The sequence below is a fragment of the Chelonia mydas genome, chromosome 6 (assembly GCF_015237465.2).
Source record: "Chelonia mydas isolate rCheMyd1 chromosome 6, rCheMyd1.pri.v2, whole genome shotgun sequence".
NCBI classification, from domain to species: Eukaryota; Metazoa; Chordata; order Testudines; family Cheloniidae; genus Chelonia; species Chelonia mydas.
Window position 1 is genome coordinate 69,494,317 of NC_051246.2, and position 23,489 is coordinate 69,517,805.

The 23,489-nt window shown below is 42.8% G+C and overlaps 1 protein-coding gene across 4 annotated transcripts in view; it reads right to left on the minus strand.

Annotated features, from left to right (window-relative positions):
- Nucleotides 1-1,283: 1,283 nt before the first annotated feature.
- MIDEAS (mitotic deacetylase associated SANT domain protein) overlaps nt 1,284-23,489 on the minus strand; it is a 109,266-nt gene continuing 87,060 nt past the window's right edge. For all 4 annotated transcript variants that reach the window (XM_037900364.2, XM_037900363.2, XM_037900362.2 and 1 more), the window contains 9 exons: nt 23,137-23,203; nt 21,634-21,776; nt 18,095-18,198; nt 16,746-16,821; nt 15,632-15,720; nt 11,891-12,040; nt 11,115-11,273; nt 10,489-10,700; nt 1,284-9,041 (listed from right to left, as the gene is read on the minus strand). In XM_037900364.2, coding sequence (XP_037756292.1) covers nt 8,828-9,041; nt 10,489-10,700; nt 11,115-11,273; nt 11,891-12,040; nt 15,632-15,720; nt 16,746-16,821; nt 18,095-18,198; nt 21,634-21,776; nt 23,137-23,203 — 1,214 coding nt within the window. In that variant the 3' untranslated portion in view covers nt 1,284-8,827. The remainder of the gene's footprint in view (nt 9,042-10,488; nt 10,701-11,114; nt 11,274-11,890; nt 12,041-15,631; nt 15,721-16,745; nt 16,822-18,094; nt 18,199-21,633; nt 21,777-23,136; nt 23,204-23,489) is intronic.

The window sequence follows — 23,489 nt, forward strand, 5'->3', positions numbered from 1 at the left end:
CCTTGTTTACTCAGTTTATTTATTTATTAGCGTGCCAGCAAGTCACTGACTGTATAACATTTTAATGATGCACCCGTTTTGGTGACTGTTGATTTTAAATCGAATCCAGGCACTTAGATGCAATTACAATGAGCACTACATAAACCCCTAACTACAGTAACTACAGACTTTTTAAGCCACAGGAATTATTATATTTATGAGGCATCACAGCTAAGATGAAACCAGCTACAAGCAAAGCTGTGCTGGTTCATCAAGTAAACAAGATCAAAGTCCTTCAAAGAGACATAATGATGTAATTTCCGGATAAAAGATCACGTGTTTATTTCCAAGTGGTTATTTGCCAAAATGGAAAAGTTAAAAAAAAAAAAACAAACCCAAACCTGACATTAATGTAAACGAACAAATTATGGGTCAATATGTAGTTTGCAGCTGGAATAACTCAAGCATCAAACATGGGAGATGTGTTTCTGTTAGCTCAAGTTATTCTAGCATGTTTTTTCCAATGCTACCAATTTACTGATCTTTCCTGGATTGCACCTGTCACTGAAATGGAGTCAAGCCACCACCATTTTGTCTCCCTTAGCACTTGGCATGTAGCTGTGGTTGTAGGTGCTTGTAATGACGGAAGTAGAATCCTATCACTTATTTACATCTTGGGAGTTGACCTGGAACCACTTTTCATGGGCTTCTGTAACTGCACTAGGCTTTCTACTTCGCATACATAAACTGAAAGCCTATAATTTAGAATACCAGAACCGGCATCTCTGAAAAGGGTGGGAAAGAACAGCAATCTCCTAGGACCAGTGCTGTGTTAACCAGACAGAGAATCTGAATCTGAAACGGATTTGGTCCTTCTCTCCCATGCTGGGAGGATGTTTAGTCTGTCCTGAAGAACAGAATTTTGAATTGCTTTACTGCAACCCTTCTGGCAGCTTCAGGAGCAGTACTGTAGACAAAATTCTCACTGTTAATTGCTTTCCAGGATGTGATGAAGTTGCTGCAGGTCAATGTATTGTCTTGGGAAAAACGTGTATAGAGAAAAATGGAGACAAGCTCTTGAGGATTCCTTGGGGTGACTGGGACTGGCAAGAGCTAATGTGCATTTTTGGGTCACTGATCATACAAGGCAAAGGAGACTGGTAACATGAACCAGAACTGTCGTCTTTGTGTTACATGGACCACATTTAAGGATCCTTAAGACTCCATAACAACTGAGATACAGCCCCTTCCACCTTCTATCTTAAAATACTCAACCAAAACAACAGAAACTTCATCTATAAAACTTATTTTTAAACCTTATTTAATAAAAGGTTTTAAAAGATACAGAGGGACATTAAGTAAATAAGTTACATGGGTACATTACAATCACATCAGCAAGATTTCCTTTAGTGTATTAATATTTTATAAAAAGAGCACAAAAAATAAATTCAGTCTGGTCTATCACAACTGTACAGCAAAAAAAAGGTAAATATTTTATATAGATATGTACACTATTTTAATATGTAACAGTCTTTTTAAAAGGTGCCCTAAGCAGCAAACACACAAAAAGGCAGTGTCTGCTCATTTGTTAAAATAAAAGTAATATACTTTTTATAATAAAGCATTTATACAGTAATTACAAAGGCTGAGACTGTTCCTGTACAGTACATCACCAAATGTAAAACAGAACAAAAAAGGGTAAAATGCACAAAAAACCCCTATTTGTATCAAATCTAAGCTACAAGGGAAAAATAATACACTTTGAGAAGCTGGAGAACATGGAAAGAAGTTTTTAAAAATATGCAATTACATTTTATAAAAATATATGCCTTCTCCCAAACTTAAGGAGCTGGGATTTTCCAGGCTCAGCTGTTGATGGAATCCCCTGCTCCAGAAAGAATTTTTATTTTTATTTTTATTTTTTTTTGGACAGCTGGGGATTAGAATTTTGTATTTCTCCCAACAACTGACACTGGAAAGAATGCGAGTGAATGAAGCAGCTGAACCCAAATGGAAAATTTACAAAAAAAAAACCACACTACTCACGCAAAACAAAGCTGGCAATATAGACACTGCTTCCTATTCTCTGGGAAACTTAATAAACTTCAAAAGTGTACACTGGAAGATAATACAGGAGAATACAGTTTGTGTGGGCATGTTAGGAAAAGAGTGCATGGGAAAATGTTCTAGCTTTTAACTGACAGGATTAATCAGTAAATTACAGAACTTTGCTTAGAAGACACTATCATGGGGCTAGAACGTTGTCATAACATCAGGTTCCCCTGTTCTAGACAAATACTGAAAGGAAACTAAGATCTTTATGGACGAAATCTCCACAACTTTTTAAAAGCAGGAGACTTTTATATCATTATGATTTTCTAGATTGGTGACTGGTAGAATGGGTACACCAGGTAACAGGCAGAGACATTTGTAAAAAGGTGCATTCTGTTTGGCTTAGGAAACACTTGTTTTTGTGTGTCCGCCATTTTATTCTTAATCTTAGCGTACTATAACTAAAAGCTTCATCCAATTAAATTCGTAAAGTCAATAAATAACGATCAGCCACCCAGAAATCTGGTTAGCTAACTTTAATTTCACATTTCATCATCATCATAGGGATGAACAGATATTTTTAAAAGAGACTTTAGGTTCAGATTTCAAAGCTACCCTTTACCTGCTGTCAAATAGCTGTATTTCTACTAGTCTCTAGCTATCAAAATGCCATGCTAGTAAACATATTTACCCCTGCATAGCCTTTCAAAACACTATATGCCATTGTAGGCTTTTTTGTTTGTTATTATTTCGTAGCATCTTGGTAGACTTGAGATACATTTACCTCAGAGCTAAGTTCTCTCAGATCAGTTTTACCTGTTCAGTCCAGCCTGAAATAACTGCGCTGAATAAATAAAAATGTGGAATTGCAGCTAAATTGCAACATACCAGAGCGACAGTAGATTTGCATCTCCTTATATAACTACAGGTATAGAAACAAACACACTGCTACAAAACTGAAATGCTGTCCCTATGCAGATCACACCAGACAGCAGGTGTAACACTGAGTGCTTATAAAGCCAGGAATAGTACAGGAAGGCAAGAGAGATTTCCCACACGCACCCTGTCAGTACATCTCAATGGCATCCAGTGTCTGGTAGATTCAAATGTGTAATGTTTAAAATATGGCCAAAAGGCAAGTAGGTTTACATTCTCACTTGACCTCCAACAGTGAAAAGGCTAGTACACTATGTTTGCACATGCAGAATTGCAATCTGCAAGGGGATTTTGTTTAAACATTGCATTTGTTCCCATAGAAAAGGTCCTCTCTGTTAAGCAACCCCCACCAAATGTGCTAATTCTACCTATTCCACCGCCACACATACTGAATTAGAACAGACTGTCAAGCTGCAAAAGATTAGGAGAGAAGAAATCTGCATGGATGAAAAAACAACAAATGCTTGATTCATTAATATCTAATACATCCACTAATTTTGCGCATTTTTAAAACAAACAAAACAACCCTTTCTACAGAGCAAAATCAATCAGCGCCCATGTCTAGATGGATGTCCCCTGGGATAAGAGGTAAAGGAGATCTAAAGTAAGGAGCTAGTCTACTGGCTCCTAGAAGTAGACAGTATATCAGTGCAAGAACTTGCTATTAATCACATAAGGAAGACTAAGTCAATGCATAGAGCAATTTCATGATCTTGTTGTTTCACCCTGTACTTCCTCACCCCTTCCCCTCCCGACTGACCGCGATCACCATTTGCCATGTATATAGCTACAACTAGACTGTAGGTTCTTCGTGGCAGCGACTAGACTTTATTTGTTCTTTAAAGCATCAAGCACACTTTGGGAGCACTTTAAAAATACTAAATCATTTTACTCAGTGCATAATCAGGAAAGGAGAGTAAGAGACAAAGAACTGTATTTAACTTCTGTTCAGAAAGGGAGAACAGGCATTTTGGGGGCACATTAGATGGTGTGTCCCAGAATCCCTGTCCTATATGGAGGATTTTCCACAGCAGAGCAGATTCACTATCCATTTCGTCTGGCATCTTTACTTAGCTTCAGGGGAAGGTAAAGAACCACTCAGCTAGCTAACTCTGCACTGTTCTCATTGGGAAAGCAAAAAGCACCTTTATTTTCTGACCCATACAATTTAATTAGCCGTATCTTAGTTTTCCTACCTCAGAATTCTAGAGGTTTTGATCTTATATAGCCCTTTCTGAAATCCTGCCAGGGTATCTGATGTCATGATTTCCAGAGTGGCTACATGCTGTAGTATTTCTTTGTTATTTGTTCTAACTGCACTGCCCTTGAATTTAAGGGACTGCCCCCTTGTTCCATTATTATGGAATAAAGGAGAGAGACTGTTAAGTTTCCCCTTATAATTTTCAATACCACAGTCAAGCCTCCTCTCCAACACAATGATCCTAGTGACTGCTCACTCTCTCAGCCCATATAAGTCCAGGTGTATCTCCACTTATCTTTGTTGCTTATTTCTGGGCCTTTTTGATCTCCACTTTATAACAGGACAGAGTACTCCAGGTGTTCAATATGATGGTATAATATGTTCTGCATTATTTTCAATCCCTTTTAAAATGCACCTAAATCATCCTATTTGCTTTTTAAACTGCTGCATTACTCTATAATTCCCAGGGTCTGACACTTTAATATTAGTGACTTTCCAATCTTCTGGAAAGAACTGCCATTTTAAGGCTTAACTGCACTGTAACCTTTTACTTGATTTTATGTCCAACTCTGAAAATGGATCATTAGCAGATGTGAAGAATTCAGAAGTGACTTCTTTAGAGTAGAACATAATACACAGTTACTTTGACTTTTTCCTCTCCTTGACAGGAGCACTCCAAATATTCAGTTATTTACAGCACTGCTGGGATAGCGAAGAACATGCAATTTTAAAATGAAAATAATCTTTATTAATATTTAAATTCTTAAGATTTGCTGCTTGAACTTTTCTTGTGAAAATTATTTGCTTTTGATTCTCTGCAGTTTGCTAATGAATAATTAATAGCAGGTGACAGGCCATCTGCTTCCACATTCCAGTCCAGACCAGTTCACACAATGACAAATGGATTTTATATGATTGCAAACGGAGATCTGGATTCTGGACTGGAAGCAGGCTTTCTGATCCCCAAACTGGCATGAGCCCAGGCTAGTTACAGAAGCTAAATATGCTGGTGAAAGGAGAGGGGCATTTCTTGTAAGTTAAAATGATTAACATTAAAAAAAAATAGTAGCCAATTAACAATATTTTATTTTTATTATAAAGAAGAATCCTTCCTAACTAAAGAAAAGGAGCTGTGCAGAGATGAACAGCTTAAAGAGTAGGGTACCAAATATATGGCTTGAGGACTTAATTAGGCAGTGAAACAACTGTAGCTGCCAAAAAAGGAGATGGTCCCAAGGTCTGTGGAGGAAGCTCTGGTGCCATGGGGCAAAAGAGCCAGGCCAGGCAGGTGACAGGCTGGAATCTGACCTATATTAGATTGTAGTTGAACAAGCACAAGGCATGAACAAGCACAAAGGCATGCTTACCTGAAACTTATCCGGCAGCTTGGAGAGCCTATTGCAAGTCAGCCAGATCAGGGACAGCCTGCTGCCATCAGCTGGAACTAGCTAAACAGCACCGCTCAGGAATGCACAGGCAATTAACTTATCTGACCACCAGATGCCACTACAGAACTGCACGTCGATCTGATGTGCATTTCACTGGCACCAGAAAACTGGCAATTCCCTGCCACATTTAAACATTTTATTACTAACTATGGCTCTTTGCTCATGCAGTTAAGTGCCACATAAATATCAGCACATGATGTTCCTCCAGAGGTGGGAGAGAGAATTGGCTGCCTGCATGTACAAATGCTCTACAGTACTACGGATGCTTCACTGCAGAGAGTGTTGTTGCCACTAAATCCCATTTGCCTCTTCAGTTATTTTCACTGGCTCCTGCCAATCTCCCCATTTCTTCACCCTATACTTATAATGAAGGGCAGAGGCCACGAAAGGAGCCAATTAACGCTCTTGTGCAACGGATACAGCACACGGAAACAACTGGATTCTTTATAGAGACAAGGTGGGTGAGATACCATCTTGCACTGGACCAACTTCTGTTAGCGAGACAAGCTTTTGACCCACACAGAGCTCTTCAGAAAAAGAAGAGCTCTGTATGGCTCAAAAGCAGTGGTGCAAGTAGAAATCATTTCTTGCCAGTACTGCACTCATGGGAGGGACACAAGGGGAGGCACATGACCTCCCCAAGTGACTCCTCCCCGCCCCCCCCCCCCGTCACCCCACTTTGTATACACAAACATCGACAGCTTAACTACTCACTTTCCCACCAAATATGTAGTATTCAGTCTGTATGGGAGTTGGGTGAGGAGCCATTTCAGCCTATGTATGACTTATTAAAAGACAAAATTTAACTGCTTTATGGTACCCAAACATTGCATTTCAATGGGGGATTCAACTTCCTTTAAAAGAACAGACTCCTGAAACTTTTATCAGCCCATAAAAGAGGTCCATAGTCATGCAAATAGTCCCATTGTCTTCAGTGGGGTTGATGAAATGATTAAGGGTTTACAGGATTAGGTTCCAAGTTTGTAAATTGTTCTGGATGAAACTGAAAATGCCTGAGCTGCCAGATCAGAAGGAACTTCATTCGAATAACGGTGGGCAAATGTGTGATAAGTCTTAGCTCCGTTGCTAAGAGGAGGAACATATTTTCAGCAAAGTTGTTGGCAGATTCCTGAGGCAGCTGGCTGGTTTAAGGCTGTCAATGTCCAGCATTATAATCTTCACTTATAGTTCTATCACCCACAAAGCTAGAAAATGAGGCATTTGTTTTCTTTGTTTTGCTGCTCCAGTTCCAATTAACAAAATGTATGTTAGACTAGTTTGGCTACAAAGAAGAATTCTAGGTACACTGGGGACAACACCTGATTCCCATCAGGCTACAGAACTGGGCTGACATCCGAATCCAAACAATCACTCTAATGATTTGGACTTGTTGTGATGCAGTATGGATGTCATGGATAATTTAGACCAATGGGGAGAAACAGAATCAAGAACACTGTTTAAACACCTTTTGTCCCCCCACCCCTCCTCTCTTGAGGACTCCTGACCAATGTAACAGCACAATACATATGCTAACAAACTTAAACAAAGGCTTTGTTTAAGTTTGTTAGCATATGTATTGTGCTGTTAAAGCCATATAAAGAATGAATGTCCTCCCTAGCTGCATTCTGCTTCTTTAAGGAGCAGAGTGCAGCTTCCGCCCCCCCGGGGGGGGAAAGTAGCCCCAAGTCGTTCCGGTACCCCATACCCACTAAAAATCTCTTGCCGGTACTACGTACTGGAGGGTACAGCTCTACTTGCAGCCCTGCTTGAAAGCTTGTCTCTCTCACCAACAGAAGCTGGTCCAATACAAGATAGAACCTCACCCACCTTGTCTAATATCCTGGGACCAACACAGCTGCAACTACACTGGATTCTTTACAGTTTTATGAAATAAAGGTATGTGAACACTATGTATATATGTACAGACAGATTCTGTGTAATTTTAGCATTCAGCTGACCGATTTTTGCTTTCTTTTAGCACTTTGCTTTAATACCAGGCCTAGCTGCCTGGACTTTTGGCTAATGGAGCGATTTCAATGCCAGCTCTGCATGAAGAGTACATTTTACTGGTAAGGGGGCCATGATGGGATAGCCAAGCATTCTGTGCTGTCCAATCACAACAAAGGAATGAATGGAAGGACACACAGCTTCTTCAGTGTAACTCTTGTAGGTGGCCATTTAAAGGGATGGGTAAAGGCCAATAGGGAAATAGGCATCCCCCTGCATAATGGCCGTTTGGGGAAGGGAGTAAAGAAGCCTGAGGAAGAGACCCGAGTCCACCTTCCCATCTCTGTGAGGCGTGCACAGTCCAAAAACGGTGTCTTGGGTCAAATCTCATTAACAACCTTGCTCCCTTTTGTAATGAGTTAAAGCCAGATGTGATCGTTAGAGGCCTTTCAAATTGTACTTGTGAGGGGGCAAATTTTTCTAAAAGTGACCCAATAACTACTTCGCTTTCTGTACACAATATAGCCAGATCTTTAAGGTTTGTGGCTACTCTTATCGCAAAGGAGGATATATGTCCACTACTGAACTCTTAATGGCACAGGAAATATCAGGCATCCCCTTGCTACAGAAAAATAGAAATCTCCTCTCAGAGGAGAGGGGTGGGGTGAGTGTTCTTCACCCCTCCCCCTCACACTTCAGTCATACCCAGAGTATGTCTCATATTTCCACAGAACTTGCTAAGAGCCTGGATAGCGCTCAGAGAGGAAAGCAGGAAGGGCATTGACAGGAATCTGCTATGGAAAGCAATCACTACAAAACACCGGTGTCACAGTAACTAGATGCAGACAGTCTCAGGGCAGAGCATCTTTTTCTTGCTCAGATCTGGAAGCTTTTACACTCAAGAGTCTCATTGCCATGAGTCTTGGCAAGCACAAGGAGAACGCCCTGACTGATCTGCAGGAGAACTAAATTCCGCTCCTGATGACATTGTTCTATTACGTACCTCAGGTGCCTTTATAAATAAAATAGAAATCTGGTTTGTAAAAAAGAATATCCAGGTTCACACAAATCTCTTTATCCACTGATTTGGCTCAGTCTATACTGGCAGGGTGAGATGCAGAATGTGGGGTGAGGAAATGGCAGCAATGGACAGAAGCCTAGTAGAACTCAGCCCAGATAAGGAAAGTGCAGGAATGGAGGCAAACACACCGAGAGAGAGGCGGGGTCCAGCCTTGCTGCTCCCTCGACTTCCCCTGGGATATGGCTAAATCTCCCCATCCTCATCCGAGCTGCTGCTGTCGCTGCTGTTGCTGCTGCTGCTGCTGCTCCCCATGTCGCTGCTCTCCTCCCGCTGCGCTGCTGCTGCGGCCGCCGCGGCCGCCGCCTCCTTCTCTCGCTGTTTCAGTGCTGCTGCCTTCTTCTCCTGTTCCGCGTGGCTCTTCATGTGAGCGCTGCGGCTTTTTACCTTGGAGAAGATCCTGAGGAAGAACACACACGTGAACCTGTCTGTTCAGTCTCTCCGTACCTCCTCTTCCCGCCCTTGCCAAAGGGGCAGCTGCATCTCTGGTTTGAAGTCAACAGACGACAGAGGAGGACCCTGTACCACCACCAAGATGGGACTACTGCAACTACGACTGCTCTCACTCCCATTCCATACGCAGCCATGTGGTGCAGTAGATGGGGCACTAACTTAGGACTCAGGAGACCTAGGCTCTGTTTTTGGCAGACAATAATGTGCTGCATGACCTTGGAGCAGTCATTTCACCTCTCTAGGCCTTGGTTTTCCCTCCCACCCTTTATCTGTCATGTCCATTTAGATTCTAAGCTCTTGGAGGCAGGCTCCATCTCTCACTATGGATCTGTACACCGCTGTGCAAGAAAGGCCCCCAATTTTTTAGGCACTACTGTAATACAAATAAATAAGCAAGCAAACAATGACCAGTGCCCTCTTTCTGCACTTCTTCCCCCAGGGTCAATGGTTTTGGGCTTTTGCCCTTTGTGGTTTCCATTCCCTCTCTATCCTCTTCCCCCGCGGAATACATTTCTCAATTTTAGTTGCACGAAATAGACTTGAACGCCATTAAGATTTTCCTCCTGCTTCTGCCCTGTGAGCGTCCAGGCTAGAAATACGGCAGTGTGACTTCTCAAAGCTGTGCTACTTCATGGTTTAGTGGAGAGGTGTCCTGCCAGTGCCACACCATGGAAACCTGTCACCACCACTGAATTAGACAAAGATGTCATTCCTTCTGGTTCTCCCCATCTCCTCACCATCCCGCTTCTATATGTAAAATGGTGAGGAACTCCTGGTATTATGAGGCTAGTTATTCTTTGGGATTAAGCAATTTAGGCAGCAAACTGAACTTTCTTGGCTGGAGCCACAGAGGGAAAGTAATACATCTACGATACGCACAAGAGACGAGTAAATTTTATCAAACTATTTGTTCACCCCTTCCCTGGCACCTGCTGCTATAGTAACGATAATGCCCTACATGCCTATAGTATTAGTCATCTGAAAAGTTCTTAAAGTGCTTTTTCCACTATACAGGAATCTCTCAACACACCAGTGAAATGTAAACACTGCTGAGGTGGACCATACAGCTGTTCAGCAATGCACAGCAACACTAAAGAATACATGGGGGGGTGCAGAATATAATCATCCAAGTTGTAATCTGTACAGCGTACTTGGGTTAGTATGCCTATGATTATGAAAACTTCTATGGGACCTTTGACAACCTCAAGTCATTAAGGACCAACTGTTTTTAAGATCTAATCTGAAAGACACCACCAGTGGTGGTAAACTGTTCATATTATTGCCAGCATTTCCAACAATTTATTGTATAATATCTCCACAAAAACTGCTTTTCAAGCTAATGTTCCTTTTGTACAACATTCCTGTGATTGTCATTGTCAATGCGTTTCTCTTACCTGCCACATTTTTTACATGGAAACGTGTTCTCCTGGTTCTGAGCTTTACTGGTTGTGTCTGGTTTTGGCTTTGGCTTCCGTCTCCTCCTCTGTACTGGGGGAGGAGTCTTCTGAGACTTCACTGCTGCCTCCTTAGGCTTCCTTACAGTCCTAGTGCTGGCTTCCCCTGCAGCATTAGACTCCTTGCTTCTTGAAATAAGGACCTCATTGACCTACATGGCAAAGAGACAGTTGTTAAAGCAAAGTGAAAATGAAGCAGCTCTGGAATAAAGGCTCCTGGCTGAACTCTCACCCCATAGTATTCCAATTCAAGCTATCCCTAATGAGAAACTCTCTCTGGTATTTCTAACACCACTTGTCCTCCTCTCCGAGCATCAGTCCCAGGGAATTCATCACATTCCCAGTCACCACCTCTCCCCGCCCATCAAGTCATATAGAACACCATCTTGATGCTGGTAATATTCAGAGTTATTCCAGTTCCAGCTCCTTCCACCAGGAAAAGTTAAAGATGAAGACACTTTGTCTGGACTTGTCTATTTTTATTCAACATTTTCCAAACTGTTAACCAGGGGCGGGGTGGGAAGGACTGGTGGGGGGAAGTACATGCAGCTCAGTGCACCACTGACCACTTCGTTGGCTTGTAGTGTCTGTGTGGCCTTGAGAGGCACTGTGCTCTTCCTGTCATCCAACTCTTCCTCCTTCTCAGCCACCTCCTCCACGTGTGTATGTTCCTCACTGTAATTCTCCTTTCTGGGAGGAAGAACACGTGCAAACCTATGGGAACTCTTCACATGAAGAAATGGTAAAGGGACAGAGTTAATATTTTCTTCTTTGAGCTTCAGCTCTACAGCAAGTCGAAGTAATTATGTGAAAAAGGATGGGAGGCTGGGCCTAGTGAACTTCAGCCTGACTTGTCTCTGCTGGTAACGGCAGCAGGTGAGAGAGATTTAGGCCATGTCTACACTTACAAGCTTACAGTGGCGCAGCTGAGCCGCTGTAAGAGCGCTCGTGTAGCCACGTTATGCTGACTGGAGAGAGCTCTTCTGTCGACACAATAAAACCAGCTCAACAAGCCGCGATAGCAATGTCGGCGGGAGAGCATCTCTCAATGACATAGCGCTGTGCACACCAGCACTGATGCTGGCAAAACTTATGTCGTTCAAGGGGCTGTTTTTTCCATAGCCCTGAGCAACAAAAGTTTTGCTGAAATAAGTGACAGTGTAGACATGGCCTTAGAAACACAAGAGTTACTTACGGAATCTATGCAATAGTTAGGACCATATTTATTATTTCTTGTATATATACAGCAACAGTAAAATTAGAAAGAGTGAACTGTGATTCAGTCCATGAAGTTCGCATTTGGCACCAAAGCCAAAAGCAGGAAAGGGAGTTGGGTGGTTACCTTGATATCAACCTCAGCTTCATCTTTCATAGACTTCTCATTAGTGGCATCAACGTCCCCAAAGATTAAGGTCCCATTCCGACCAATTTTCACTTGTTTTTTGTATGTGTAGTAAAACTCTACACACTGGGCCACCGTCTTGGTTTTTATCTAGTGTTAAAAAAAAAAAAAAAAAAGCAAACTCCTTTTAAAAGGTGTATTAATATTCATTAAAAGTGTAATTACAAGTCACTTTACATTGTAATTTTCTTTTCCAACAATATCTTTCTATTATATGAAAATTGTTTTAAGTTCTTTACACGTTGTTATGTTTCCCACAACCATTTTCTTTAGCCTCCACTGGAATTTCTTAGGGCTAGATTCCGGCACCTTTACTCACAGTGAGCAGCACTTTAGGCTGAATAATCCCATAAGTTTCAATGGAGCTACTTGCACAATATGGTACTAGTCAACACCAGGATGGCAGAACTGGCACTGGGGCCTGGTCTACACTAGGAAATTAGGCTGGTATAACTATGTCGCTCTGGGGGTTGAAAAATCTACACCCGAGTGACCAGGGCCAGATTAAGGCAGGGGCTTTAGAGGCTGCAGCCTTGGGCCCCAGCTCAAGGGGGGCCCCACAAAAATAAATCACAGGCAGCGATCTCCAACTCCGGGCCGCTAAGAGTCCTGCGGCGCAGTGGGGCGCTCAGGCAGGCTGTCTGCATGCTGTGACCCCATGCCACTCCTGGAAGCAGCCGGCTGCTAGCACGTCCCTGTGACCCCTGGTGGGGAGCGGGTTCCCAGTCAATGGGAGCTGTGGGCGCGAGCACTGCACAGAGACGTGCTGTCCCCCTCCCCGCAGGGGTCGCAGAGACGTGCTAGCTGCCAGCTGCTTCCGGGAGCAGTGTGGAGCCACAGCATGCAGGCAGCCTGCCTGAGCCCTGCAGGCCGGGAGCTGCCTGTGATAAGCGCCTCCTGGCCGGAGCCTACACTTCACACCCCCTCCTCTACCCCAACCGACTGCCCCAGATCAGAACCCCCTCCTGAACCCAAACTCCCTCCCAGACCCTGCGCCTTCTTGCACACCAATCCCCTGCCCCAGCCCCCTCCTGCACCAAACTCCCTCCCAGGAAAAATACATGCATACGGGGGGGCCCCCACAAAATGTAATAGCCCCTGTCCCATAGAAGAGTTAATCCGGCCCTGTGAGTGACACAGTTAAACGAACCTATCCCCTGGTTTAGACGGCATTAAGTTGATGGGAGAATTCTCCTGTCGATCTACCTATCACCTCTCAGGGAAGTGGAGTCCCTGTGCAGATAGGAGAACCCCTCCGATCAACACAGATAGTGTCTTCACTGAAGCGCTATAGCAGTGCAGCTGGAGCGGTGCCACTGTAGGGGTTTATGTGTAGACAAGCCTGAGGATATGCCTACACTGCAGGTAAGGGTGTCTCTCTCAGCACAGGTGGACACACGCTCTAGCAAGCATGCTAAAAATAGCAGCGTGGATGTTGTGGCTCCGGCTGGAGCTTGGCCTCTCAGGCTCATGCGTTCCCCTAGACTTAAAAGCCTGAGCTGCAGACTGAGCTGAAACGACCAGACTGCTATTTTGAGCTCATTAAGCTCAAGCCCTGGTAGTGAGAGTCTGTCTACTCAGCTTGGGAGGCTTGCAACCCAGCTGCAGTGTAGACATACAAAGAGAAATGTGCGCTCCATAAGGGTATCTGCAACATTGCAAATGAGTTGTCAGGTCTCAGAGCAGACTTACAGCTTCCTGGGAGGTATTTAATTTCCAACAACATATTCGCTAAGGAACAACCAAAAAGCAAGTCTAACAGATAGGGAGGAAGGCATGCAGAACTTTTCAGTTCTGTACCCATCTGGGAACACCTGATCATCAACAGACCCAAGGACAATTACACATGTTCTATCTGTGACATATTTGAGAGTTTGGAGGCAGTGTATTAGCTTTTGTTAATGCCTAGGCTTTCACAAGTTAATACAAAGTTTTGCACATTTATTTATTCATGAGAAATTTGAAAACTACTCCTGCCTTTCTTTTTTTCTGTAGCTTTACCTCCAATGAAAACATCTTCATGATAGGTTAAAATGGATAGGAGGCATTTACTAAGAGGACATTTTCACTGTCTCTAATTTTTATAGAACACTGGAAGTAAAACTACTAAATATTTCACCAATGCATTTATTACTCCTGGGGGGATTCTGCACCAAAAAATTAAAAATTGTGTGCCAAAAAATTAAATGTTCAGCAAAATTCTGCATATTTTATTTGTCAAAATAATACAATATAATCACACCAGTTTCACTTGTTTTGTTAATTTATTTAAACTACAAGATAGAAAAAAGTCACAATAACTATTCAGCATTTCCTAAACACGTGAAAGTTAAGTTACAAACACTTGGTAACTAATAACCTGTACTCCAGTTATAATCCTGGATTTTCATTTAAATTACATTACAGAACACCAAACAGCAGCAGCAGCAGCAACAAAAAGTAGAATGTCATTTTAAATTGCTCAGAGACTTTCACACATAAAAGCCATACAGTTTTGCTAATCATTGTCCTGGACCTGGCTGGGTACTTTGGGAAGTGCTTGCTTCTGATTGTCCTGACCTTTAACTCACTGCTTGATAAATGTTTTATTTGCCTTCAAACTCTTTTTTTTTAAATGGGTAAGTAAAATAAATCCTGAGCTGTACTAAAACACCATTGTGACACTTTGGCACAGGAAAAAAGTGAGAAAGCACATAGATCTTCTTAGCTGATTCCCTTACTGTCATTTATAATAAGGCTCCTTTACATCATTCTGGCAATGTAGGGGCCTTAAACCTTTTACAGGTTTTATCCTCCTGGGGGAATTGACTGAGAACAGAAACAGTTAATCAACAACAGGAACATTAACAATGTTACTACGCAGGCAGGCTGCTACATTTCTGCCTCAGAGAATGAGATCAATTAAGTAGCAGGCAGGCTGCTACATTTCTGCCTGTGGGAAAGAGCCTTCCTCATGCATAATGAAAAGACCTATCCCTCCACACCCCTGGTGAGCCACAGTAGCAAGCGAGAGAGACAGAGTCTCTCTCACTTGTTGGCAGGCACACAAACCCAGCCCCGCCCCCTGATGGTGATCAACATCTCCCCTCCAGGCACACACGCCCAGCCCCTCTCCCTCTGCAGCGATTTGCATCTCAGAGGCTGCTCCAGGGCCAGGCACATTGGAATTCACACGCTACCTGGGCTACCGGAGTAGAGGCACGTGTCCCCCCACAGATTTCTTTTGCATTTTTCTTCACAGGGGGCACAGAAATATGCAGGCCGGGGGTGCAGAATTCTGTCAGGAGTAATTTATGGGACATTTTACCACAATGGGAATTTTTCTTATTCAGGTTTGTAACTGGGCTACTTGAGTGTTACTGGAGCACTCCCATCACTTTATAAATATATTCTGTGTAATTGATCTGTGTCCTGGGCTAAATGAGGGAGATTGGATTGATTAATGTGGGGGGAAGGGAAATCAATAAGTAGCACTATGTTTTCAATTTTTTTTTAAGTTTAATCACTCAAAGGAAATTTGGGGAGTCGGGGGAAAGGAAGAAAAAACAAACACACAAAACCCCACAGCACCCAAGAGGGAATGCAGTATATTTTGTGTTGATGGTGTCACTGTCAGCACCAACTGCATCAGCTCAGGTCAACCCTTCCACAGTGCATTAAGTAACTGGCGGAGTAACTTACTAGTTTCTGGACCAGGAAAAAGTCTTTCTTGTAGATTGCAATGCCTTTGTTGAAAAGTTTCTTCTCATCAACTTTCCACTTGTCCGATCCTATAAGTAAAGAAGTTTAAACTGAAACCTATTTCATTTCAAGCTTTTATTCGTCTAGTTGTATTTTCTTTAGGTTTCCCTTAAATAAAACCAGCCCAAACTATATGCAATTAATTACACATCTGAAGTAGTCTTAGTACAATAACACACAATCCAGAACGTCCCTTAGCTCTCCCACATTCTTTCTTTACCCACATTACCAGAGTACATTCCACTGTGGCTGTGTCAAAGAGCCGTTGTACTTGTAATGTGAACAGACGTGTAATTTTTGTGCACTAGAGACGGAGCTATTCAGCTTCTCTCTACCCTCACCAGACCAAGGTCTCCCAGGGTTGCCTAGGGCCATCCTGGGTCACGAAAGTTACTATCTTGCAATTGGTTATATACTGAGTGAGGGTACAGACAGACATAGCTCATCCGACATTGCAGTTTTCCTTCCATAGAGGAAACAATGAGATGCAATAACCTGCTAGTGTCTGTACTCTCTAACATCCTACTGTAAGCAGCATAGGTTACTAGCAACTGGAAATTCTCCCACTAATACTCTCTCTCAATTCCCTGCTATGAATTCATGCCACAGAGATTGCATTCCTGAGATTTGGACAGTCCTTCCACCACCCATAAGCCTCCCTTCTGTGATCACTCTCTGTGAAGACATCTAGTCCCTTGACAAGCCTGTGTATACAAAAGAGTGGCTCAGTGACTAATGGACTTGTGGTGCGTGCAGCACACTAGCCAATCCTAAGTGTCATGACAGCTGCAGGCAAGAATCCCTGCAATTCACCACTGCACTCATCCGGGAAAGGGATGACGACTGATTCCTATAAAGCTTCCTGGGGGGAAAAAAAAAAAAAAAGGATGACACTATATCAATATTAAAAGAGCAGCAACAACCACCATCACCTGCTGTGCAAAAGGATGAAGGAGGATCAGGAAAAAATTCCCTATCTGCAGCTAGGGCTGCCACCTACAAAGGAAACAGAGGCAGCCGCGCTGAGTTATCTGTTGCCTTCCCCTCAGCATACCTGTGTAGTGATAGTCTGCCAGTGGGTGGTATGGCGATCGCATTGGCCTCTTCAGCAGCAATTTGGTCAAAGTAGCCTAAGAGACAGTACAATAACAGAATTAGCTTCACGTAGGACACTAACTTATACAGGTATTACAACAAAGAACATCAGGCAATCCCCTTCGTATCATCCTCTACCAGAAGGTTAATCATATTAAAAGCTCTCTTTCCCACCCTATGCTCTAGCATTTGGAACAGCGAAATGTGAGTCAAGACAACAGCTTTCCGTTCTTGACTCTCTGGTACCTTGTGCAAGTGCCCTCAACTCTCCATGCCTCCACTTTTCCATCTGTAAATTGGGTAAAATACTACTCACCTACTCTAGCTCATAAAAGGTGTTGAGAGACAGGATTATTACTCCTACAGATGAAAGGCCCTATAGAAGTATTATCTTGTGTAGTGATGATCCCATGTAGCATGTGCTCTCTTATAAAGCCACTTCCCACTGGCCTCCACTCCTTTGCAGATCCAGGACACCATTGAAATGTGTTTAGAAATCTCAGCTCACTTGAGTAAACAATATTCCGAAATAAAATGGAAGGATCACCTCAGCAGAAGAAATTTATCTCAGAGACTATAAAGCCACTCAATTGTAGCCACTTTTTATTTGCACTTAAACTATAGCTACCATTTGGGCTGAAGTTAGAGAAGATTATGAAAGGTGGATGCACTAAACAGCTACACTTTGCAATTTTACAGCATTTACCAGAGAAATCAGTGTTTTATAAACATAAATGGTTACATACTGCTGCAAGGTAAGTAAATATACCCATTTCACAGACAGGCAAAGAGAGGTTAAGTGACTTGCCTAGGGTCACAAAGAGAGTCAATGACAGAGGAAAGAATTGAACCCAGGAGTCCTAACTCCCAGTCCCATGCTGTAAAACCAGTAGACACTGCTCCCTCACATGAGACTTGGCTTCCAATTTAGATGGCAAGTGAATTTAGTTTAGCAATCTCAGCCACTTGATCCCTGCAAGCTAAAAACAGAAACCTCATACAGTCTCCTGCAGTTCGACATTTTTAGCAGTCTCTGCTTAGGAGAGGCCAAAGACTGAAATAGCAAGGATGGTGCAGGACAAAATAGAGGTGCAATCAGCAGAGCTGTGCGGGGCCATGTTCGGAATAGCGACAGCAAGAGGTGATGAGCATTAGGATTCAGATGTATTGGCAGAACTGTGTAGTGCTTTGCAAGCTTCCTTCTTTCAAATAAGCTTCTTGCTGGTGCAATCAGTCCTTGATTATAGTGAGCATTAAGGTCTCTTCCCACAATCCCAAAAGACAGACAGAAGATTGAAGAGGACTCACCAGAATGTTTCCCTTTGCTTCATGCAAGACGTGCAGCGCCAGCTCCTGATTGGTACCAGCCCCAGGAAAAATACTTGAACAGGAGGCAGTTAGCAGATTTTCCACTATTACCAGGAAAGTGCCATCAAACCAAAAAAAAAAAAAAGGGATGGGGTGGAAGAAGCAAAAGATCAGATTAAGAAATAGAAAAGTAGTTGCTATTTTTCCCCATATTCAATGAGTCTGGCTGGTGAGGGTCTCTCGGCAGAGTTTTCGATGAGCGAGTGCCCACGTATATCTTGGGCAACAGTAGGATTTGCATTATTTTATCCTAATTGGTCCTTTCTAGTCAAAACTAGAGAAACCAGGAAAGAACATAAGATTGCGTGATCACAGAACTTGAACTCCCTCTCACATTAAGAAAGGATGGTGAATCCAGGTGATGTTCAGATAAGATATAATAATGCAGGACTAAGGGGAAGGGAAGAGAGCCAAGACTGAATGAACCTCAGTGTTGAATTTCCCTCTTGCTCGGGGGGAAGGGAGAAGATATTTCCTCTCTAGGTTAGCATTTAAGAACACTATGGGACCAAGGTGAGAAAATACAAATCTGAATGAACGTGCAAATACAATTTCCTTCTTTTTCCAGAAAAGGGTGGTCAAGAGCTACTGCTTCAGTAAGTGAACAAACCCAGGATTCAGGCCAGCTCTACCCTACATAGTTTTGTTGGCACAATTCTGTTGGCCAGGAGTGGGGGTGGGTGGGAGGGGGTGGTCCCCATCCCCTAGCTTGCACAGCTATGCCAGAAAAACCTCTAATACAGGCCCAGCTATGTCAAAAAAGGCATTTTTCAAAATTCTTTGGTGAATCAAAAATGAACTTTTTTGTTTCCAATTTCCAGCATTTTGACAAAAGTAAAGGAAAGGTCAGGCTTGACAAAGCCCTGGCTGGGATGATTTAATTGGGGATTGGTCCTGCTTTGAGCAGGGGGTTGGACTAGATGACCTCCTGAGGTCCCTTCCAACCCTGATATTCTATGATTCTATGACTGGGCTGACAAAATGGATGGGAGAAAAAGTGGTGGTACCACCACCTCCCTTATAACTTTAGCCCACTTGTTGAGGCACTCACCGGGATGTGGGACCCTGAGACTACACTACAAGAGCTACAGCTACACCGATGGAATTATTATTCAAGAGACAGTAGCTAGGTCAACAGAAGAATTCTTCCATTGAGCTATGCAATGTATATACTGGGGCTTAGGTTGGCTTAACTAGGTCTCTCACACCCCTGAGCAATGTAGCTAGGGTCAATCTAAGTTTTAGTTATAGACCTGTCCCTAGATGCAATTTCCCCCTCTGCCTGATGCAGAAATGGGATTTGAACTTGAGCCTCCCACATTGCAAGAGAGTGCCCTAGCCACTAGGGTATGTGATATTCAGGTGTGGGGCGCTCTCAATTTCTCCACTTGTTCCACTTTTTAGAAATAGTCATTGGAGCAGGAACTTGAACTTGGCTCTCCCACCTCCGAGGTGAGTACCCTAACCACACTGTAGTCATTCTCATTATTTCTTTGGCCAAACGACTATCCATTGTCATCATGAATGACTATGAATTGTCACTGTGAATGACAATGGATAGCCATTTGGCCAGAGAAATAATGAAAATGACTCTACAGTCTGGTAGTTAGAGCATTCCCCTGGGAGATGGGAAACTTGCCCCATGCCAGGGGCTGTGTGTCCCCCATGTCTCCCTCCTCAGACAGTAATGTCCCCAAGTCTCCCCTCCATGCCAGGTGCTCTATGTAAGCCCCATTCCCCCATTTTATTCCTTTTCCCTTCCCTCTCCCTGGGAGAGAAGTAATTCAGGTGTCAATATTTTTAAATTGTACTGGGAGGATGCGCAGAGCTGAGATGGGGGCTACTGTTATGCTGGAAGGTGTCAATGGCTGCCATCAACTGGTTCTTTGATCTTCAGACCATTGAACAGGTGGTTGAAGCTGCTGGGTGCTAACCAGATGCTAGAACTCCATGTATCCCCCATTTCCCTCTTTCAGTTTTTCCACTTTTCACCAAAATCTATAGGGTTCTCCCCACTGATGCCTAGAACATTCCCTGAAATTTTGGAATGTATCTGATACAATGTACAAAAATTATATTACAGACAAAGAAATATCACAGAATTGAAGGAGACAAGTAAAGTAATACCTTTTATTCTGTTGGTGGAACAACAGATGCAAAACTTGCAGACGTATCTCCGCTGCTCTGATGATCAATACTACCCACAACACACTTTTCAAGATTCATGGGTCCTACACATGCTCATTGTAACACCTAGCATACCCCATCCAGTGCATCAAATGCCCCAACAACAATGTTGGTGAAACCAGAAAATCACTATGCTCTCAAATGAACTCACACAGAAAAATGATAAAAGACAAATCACCTGTGGGAAAACTCTTTTCACAAAAAGAAAAGGAGGACTTGCGGCACCTTAGAGACTAAGAAAGGTATTTAGTCTCTAAGGTGCCACAAGTACTCCTTTTCTTTTTGCAGATACAGACTAACACGGCTGCTACTCTGAACTCTTTTCACAAAGTGATCACTTCATATTTGACCTTTCAGTGTACAGGCTTCCCTTGAGGAGAACACCTTCAAAAGGTGAGACTGGAAACTTAAATTCTTAACTCTGGTAGACACCAAAAGCCATGGACTTAACAGGGACACTGGTTTTATGGCTCATTACAATTTGTAACGCTACCCTTAATTGCCCACTTCAAACCCTTCATGCATAACAACCTAACTCCCAATTGCCCACTTCATTTCAAGTGACTGTCTCCCATGTTACCTCTTCCATTTAACAATCTCTCCCAACTTGTAATTAGCTCAGGCCTGGTCCTCACTAGCAAATTAGACTGGTATAACTAGGTCGTGCACGGGTGCAAAAAATCCACACCCCTGAGTGATAAAACAGGTTTAAACAGGCCTAAACCCCCACTGTAGAAAGAATTCTCCGGACGACCTAGCTACTGCCTCTCTGGGAGGTGGATTATTTGTGCTGAAGGGAGAGAACTCCTCCTGTCAGCATAGGCAGCGTCTTCACTGAAGCACTACAGCAGTGCAATGTAGCATTTTAAGAGTAGACAAGCCCTGAGACATTCTACTTCCTTCCCCAGGCCTGAAGAGCTCTCTGTAGCTCAAAAGCTCGTACTTTCCACCAACAGAAGTTGGTCCAATAAAAGATATTACCTCTCCTACCTTTTCTCTCTCATATCCTGGGACCGACACAGCTACACCACCACTGCAAAAACAGAGTTGAATGTAATGCCTTGCTTCACTCAGCCAGTGATCTAATTTGTCCCTTCTGGCCTTTCAGATCTATGAATCCTTGTTCTCCATAATCTTCCACAAGAAGTTTTCAGCAACACTCAGTGAAACTTGACACCTGATCAGTAGTGTGAAGCTATTTAAAATGGAGCGTAACGTAGAGGACACAGCTACCCTACCAAAGCTGCTACTTTTTGTTTAGAGTCCATTTACCAATCTCTCCAGAACCTTACCATTCTCTTGAGTAGTTTTGTTGATTTCCAGGTCCCCCCATGGCTGCCACACCACATCCGCCTTATGCTTGTCAGCTGATGCCAAAGATCTGTCTTGGAGCACAGGGATTTCTGCTTGAAACCGCGATCCCACGTTGATTCGCCTGGGAAATGGAGAACAAATAATGACAATAACCACCTCACAATATCTAGAAGGCACCTATCTTCTAAAAACACAATCGATCCCAAAGAGATCAAAACATAGGCCACATGATAGCCACAGGCAAGAACAACATTCAGTAACTACTACTACTTGAGTCAGACCTAAGATGGTGACCTAGAGGTGAAAGGCTTAGTGCCCGCTTACCAATTTCTAGTGTTGTTTTATTAATTATGTTGTTCTATTTAACGAGTGGGTCCCTTAGAACTGCGGAACTTCAGCTCAGTCTCTAATCTGAGGTCTGATTACTTACAAAGCACTCAGCTCTAATACAAATCAAGAACATTCAAGCGGTATGTTAGGTTCTATTAGTTTTCTCTTGGTTCTCCTAGCTGACCAATGTGCAGGACAGAAGCGGTGCTATCCAGACTCGAAATCAACACAGAGATTTGATTACAGGAGGAAAGGAGAAGAAAATCCACAACCAGCCCCACTGAGCACAGCTGCACACTGTACTATTTCATGAGTCCAAATATGAGCACAACCTTTGACTACCCTCTTTCCCATTCCATATCTCTGCCATCAGTTGACTTACTGAGCAACATTAACAGATGGCTTGAGATAGAATGAGCAACTGAACCACAGAAAGGCAACTCAAAACGAAGTATAGGGAAGTATGAACTATGGTCAGCACCAGTTGCTATAAGCTGCAGAATCACCTGATAGTAGCAAGATAAAGTAGGGAGAAAATGATTAATGCAATTTATATTTTTAGGGTTAAAGACTCCCCTTTGTTTTGCTAACTCAGTTACCATTATTTAAAAGAAAAGAAAGCTCTGTGAATTTGGAGCAAACGCTCCAGTTACCTTTGTTCCTGAAGCAGGTTACATTCTGAAAATTAACTATGTTTGTCCATTCTCTGCTTTGCCTTCCCTTTAAGAAGCAATATTTCCTAACTCTTAAAAAAAAGTATACAACATGCATAAAAATGTTTATGCATGGCGGAATGACACAGTGACCCTGCCACCTTTAGCTAACTACAGTAGTTCAAATTCTGCCCAGCAACTGAAGAGTAGTGATGGAAAATAGTTACCACTGTGGCAGCTGTTCAGTGGACGATAAGAAATTATTTAGTGCATGGATCATCAATAAATTTACTCTGCCTCAATCTAGAAAAAAAGAAAACCCTACACACTTTTAATAAAGACAGTCATAGGAGTGAGTCTGTAAATTTCTAAAAGATAAACCAACAAAAGGGGACCCTGCGGCACTTTCCTATCCTCCTAAATCTGTAAGCGGGGTAAGGAATATATGTTTGCCATCAAGCAAAGAGGTGGATTTTGTACGATTATGTTGATACTTACGGTTCAATGCTGACTGGGGTGGCCTCCCCCATTACTGAAAGGATGGGAGGGGTGACTTCTGAACTATCTGTAAGACAAGCAACAGACTTGATCAAAACTCATTAATTTTATGTTTGGGGCAGATGTGGAAGTGTCTGAACACCACATTGGAGCACAGACTTTCCATCACCCAAAACAGGCACTCAACTGCCGAAGAACAGTAAGCTGAAGAGGGATTTTTGAATTTTCACCCACCACTTCATTCTGGTCCACTATTTTCATCACAGTATCCCAATCCTTAAAGCAAACTCTTTCTCATACTTCAGCTAAACTAATCCCATGCTTGAGAGAACTAACTCTTTCAAGACTAAATC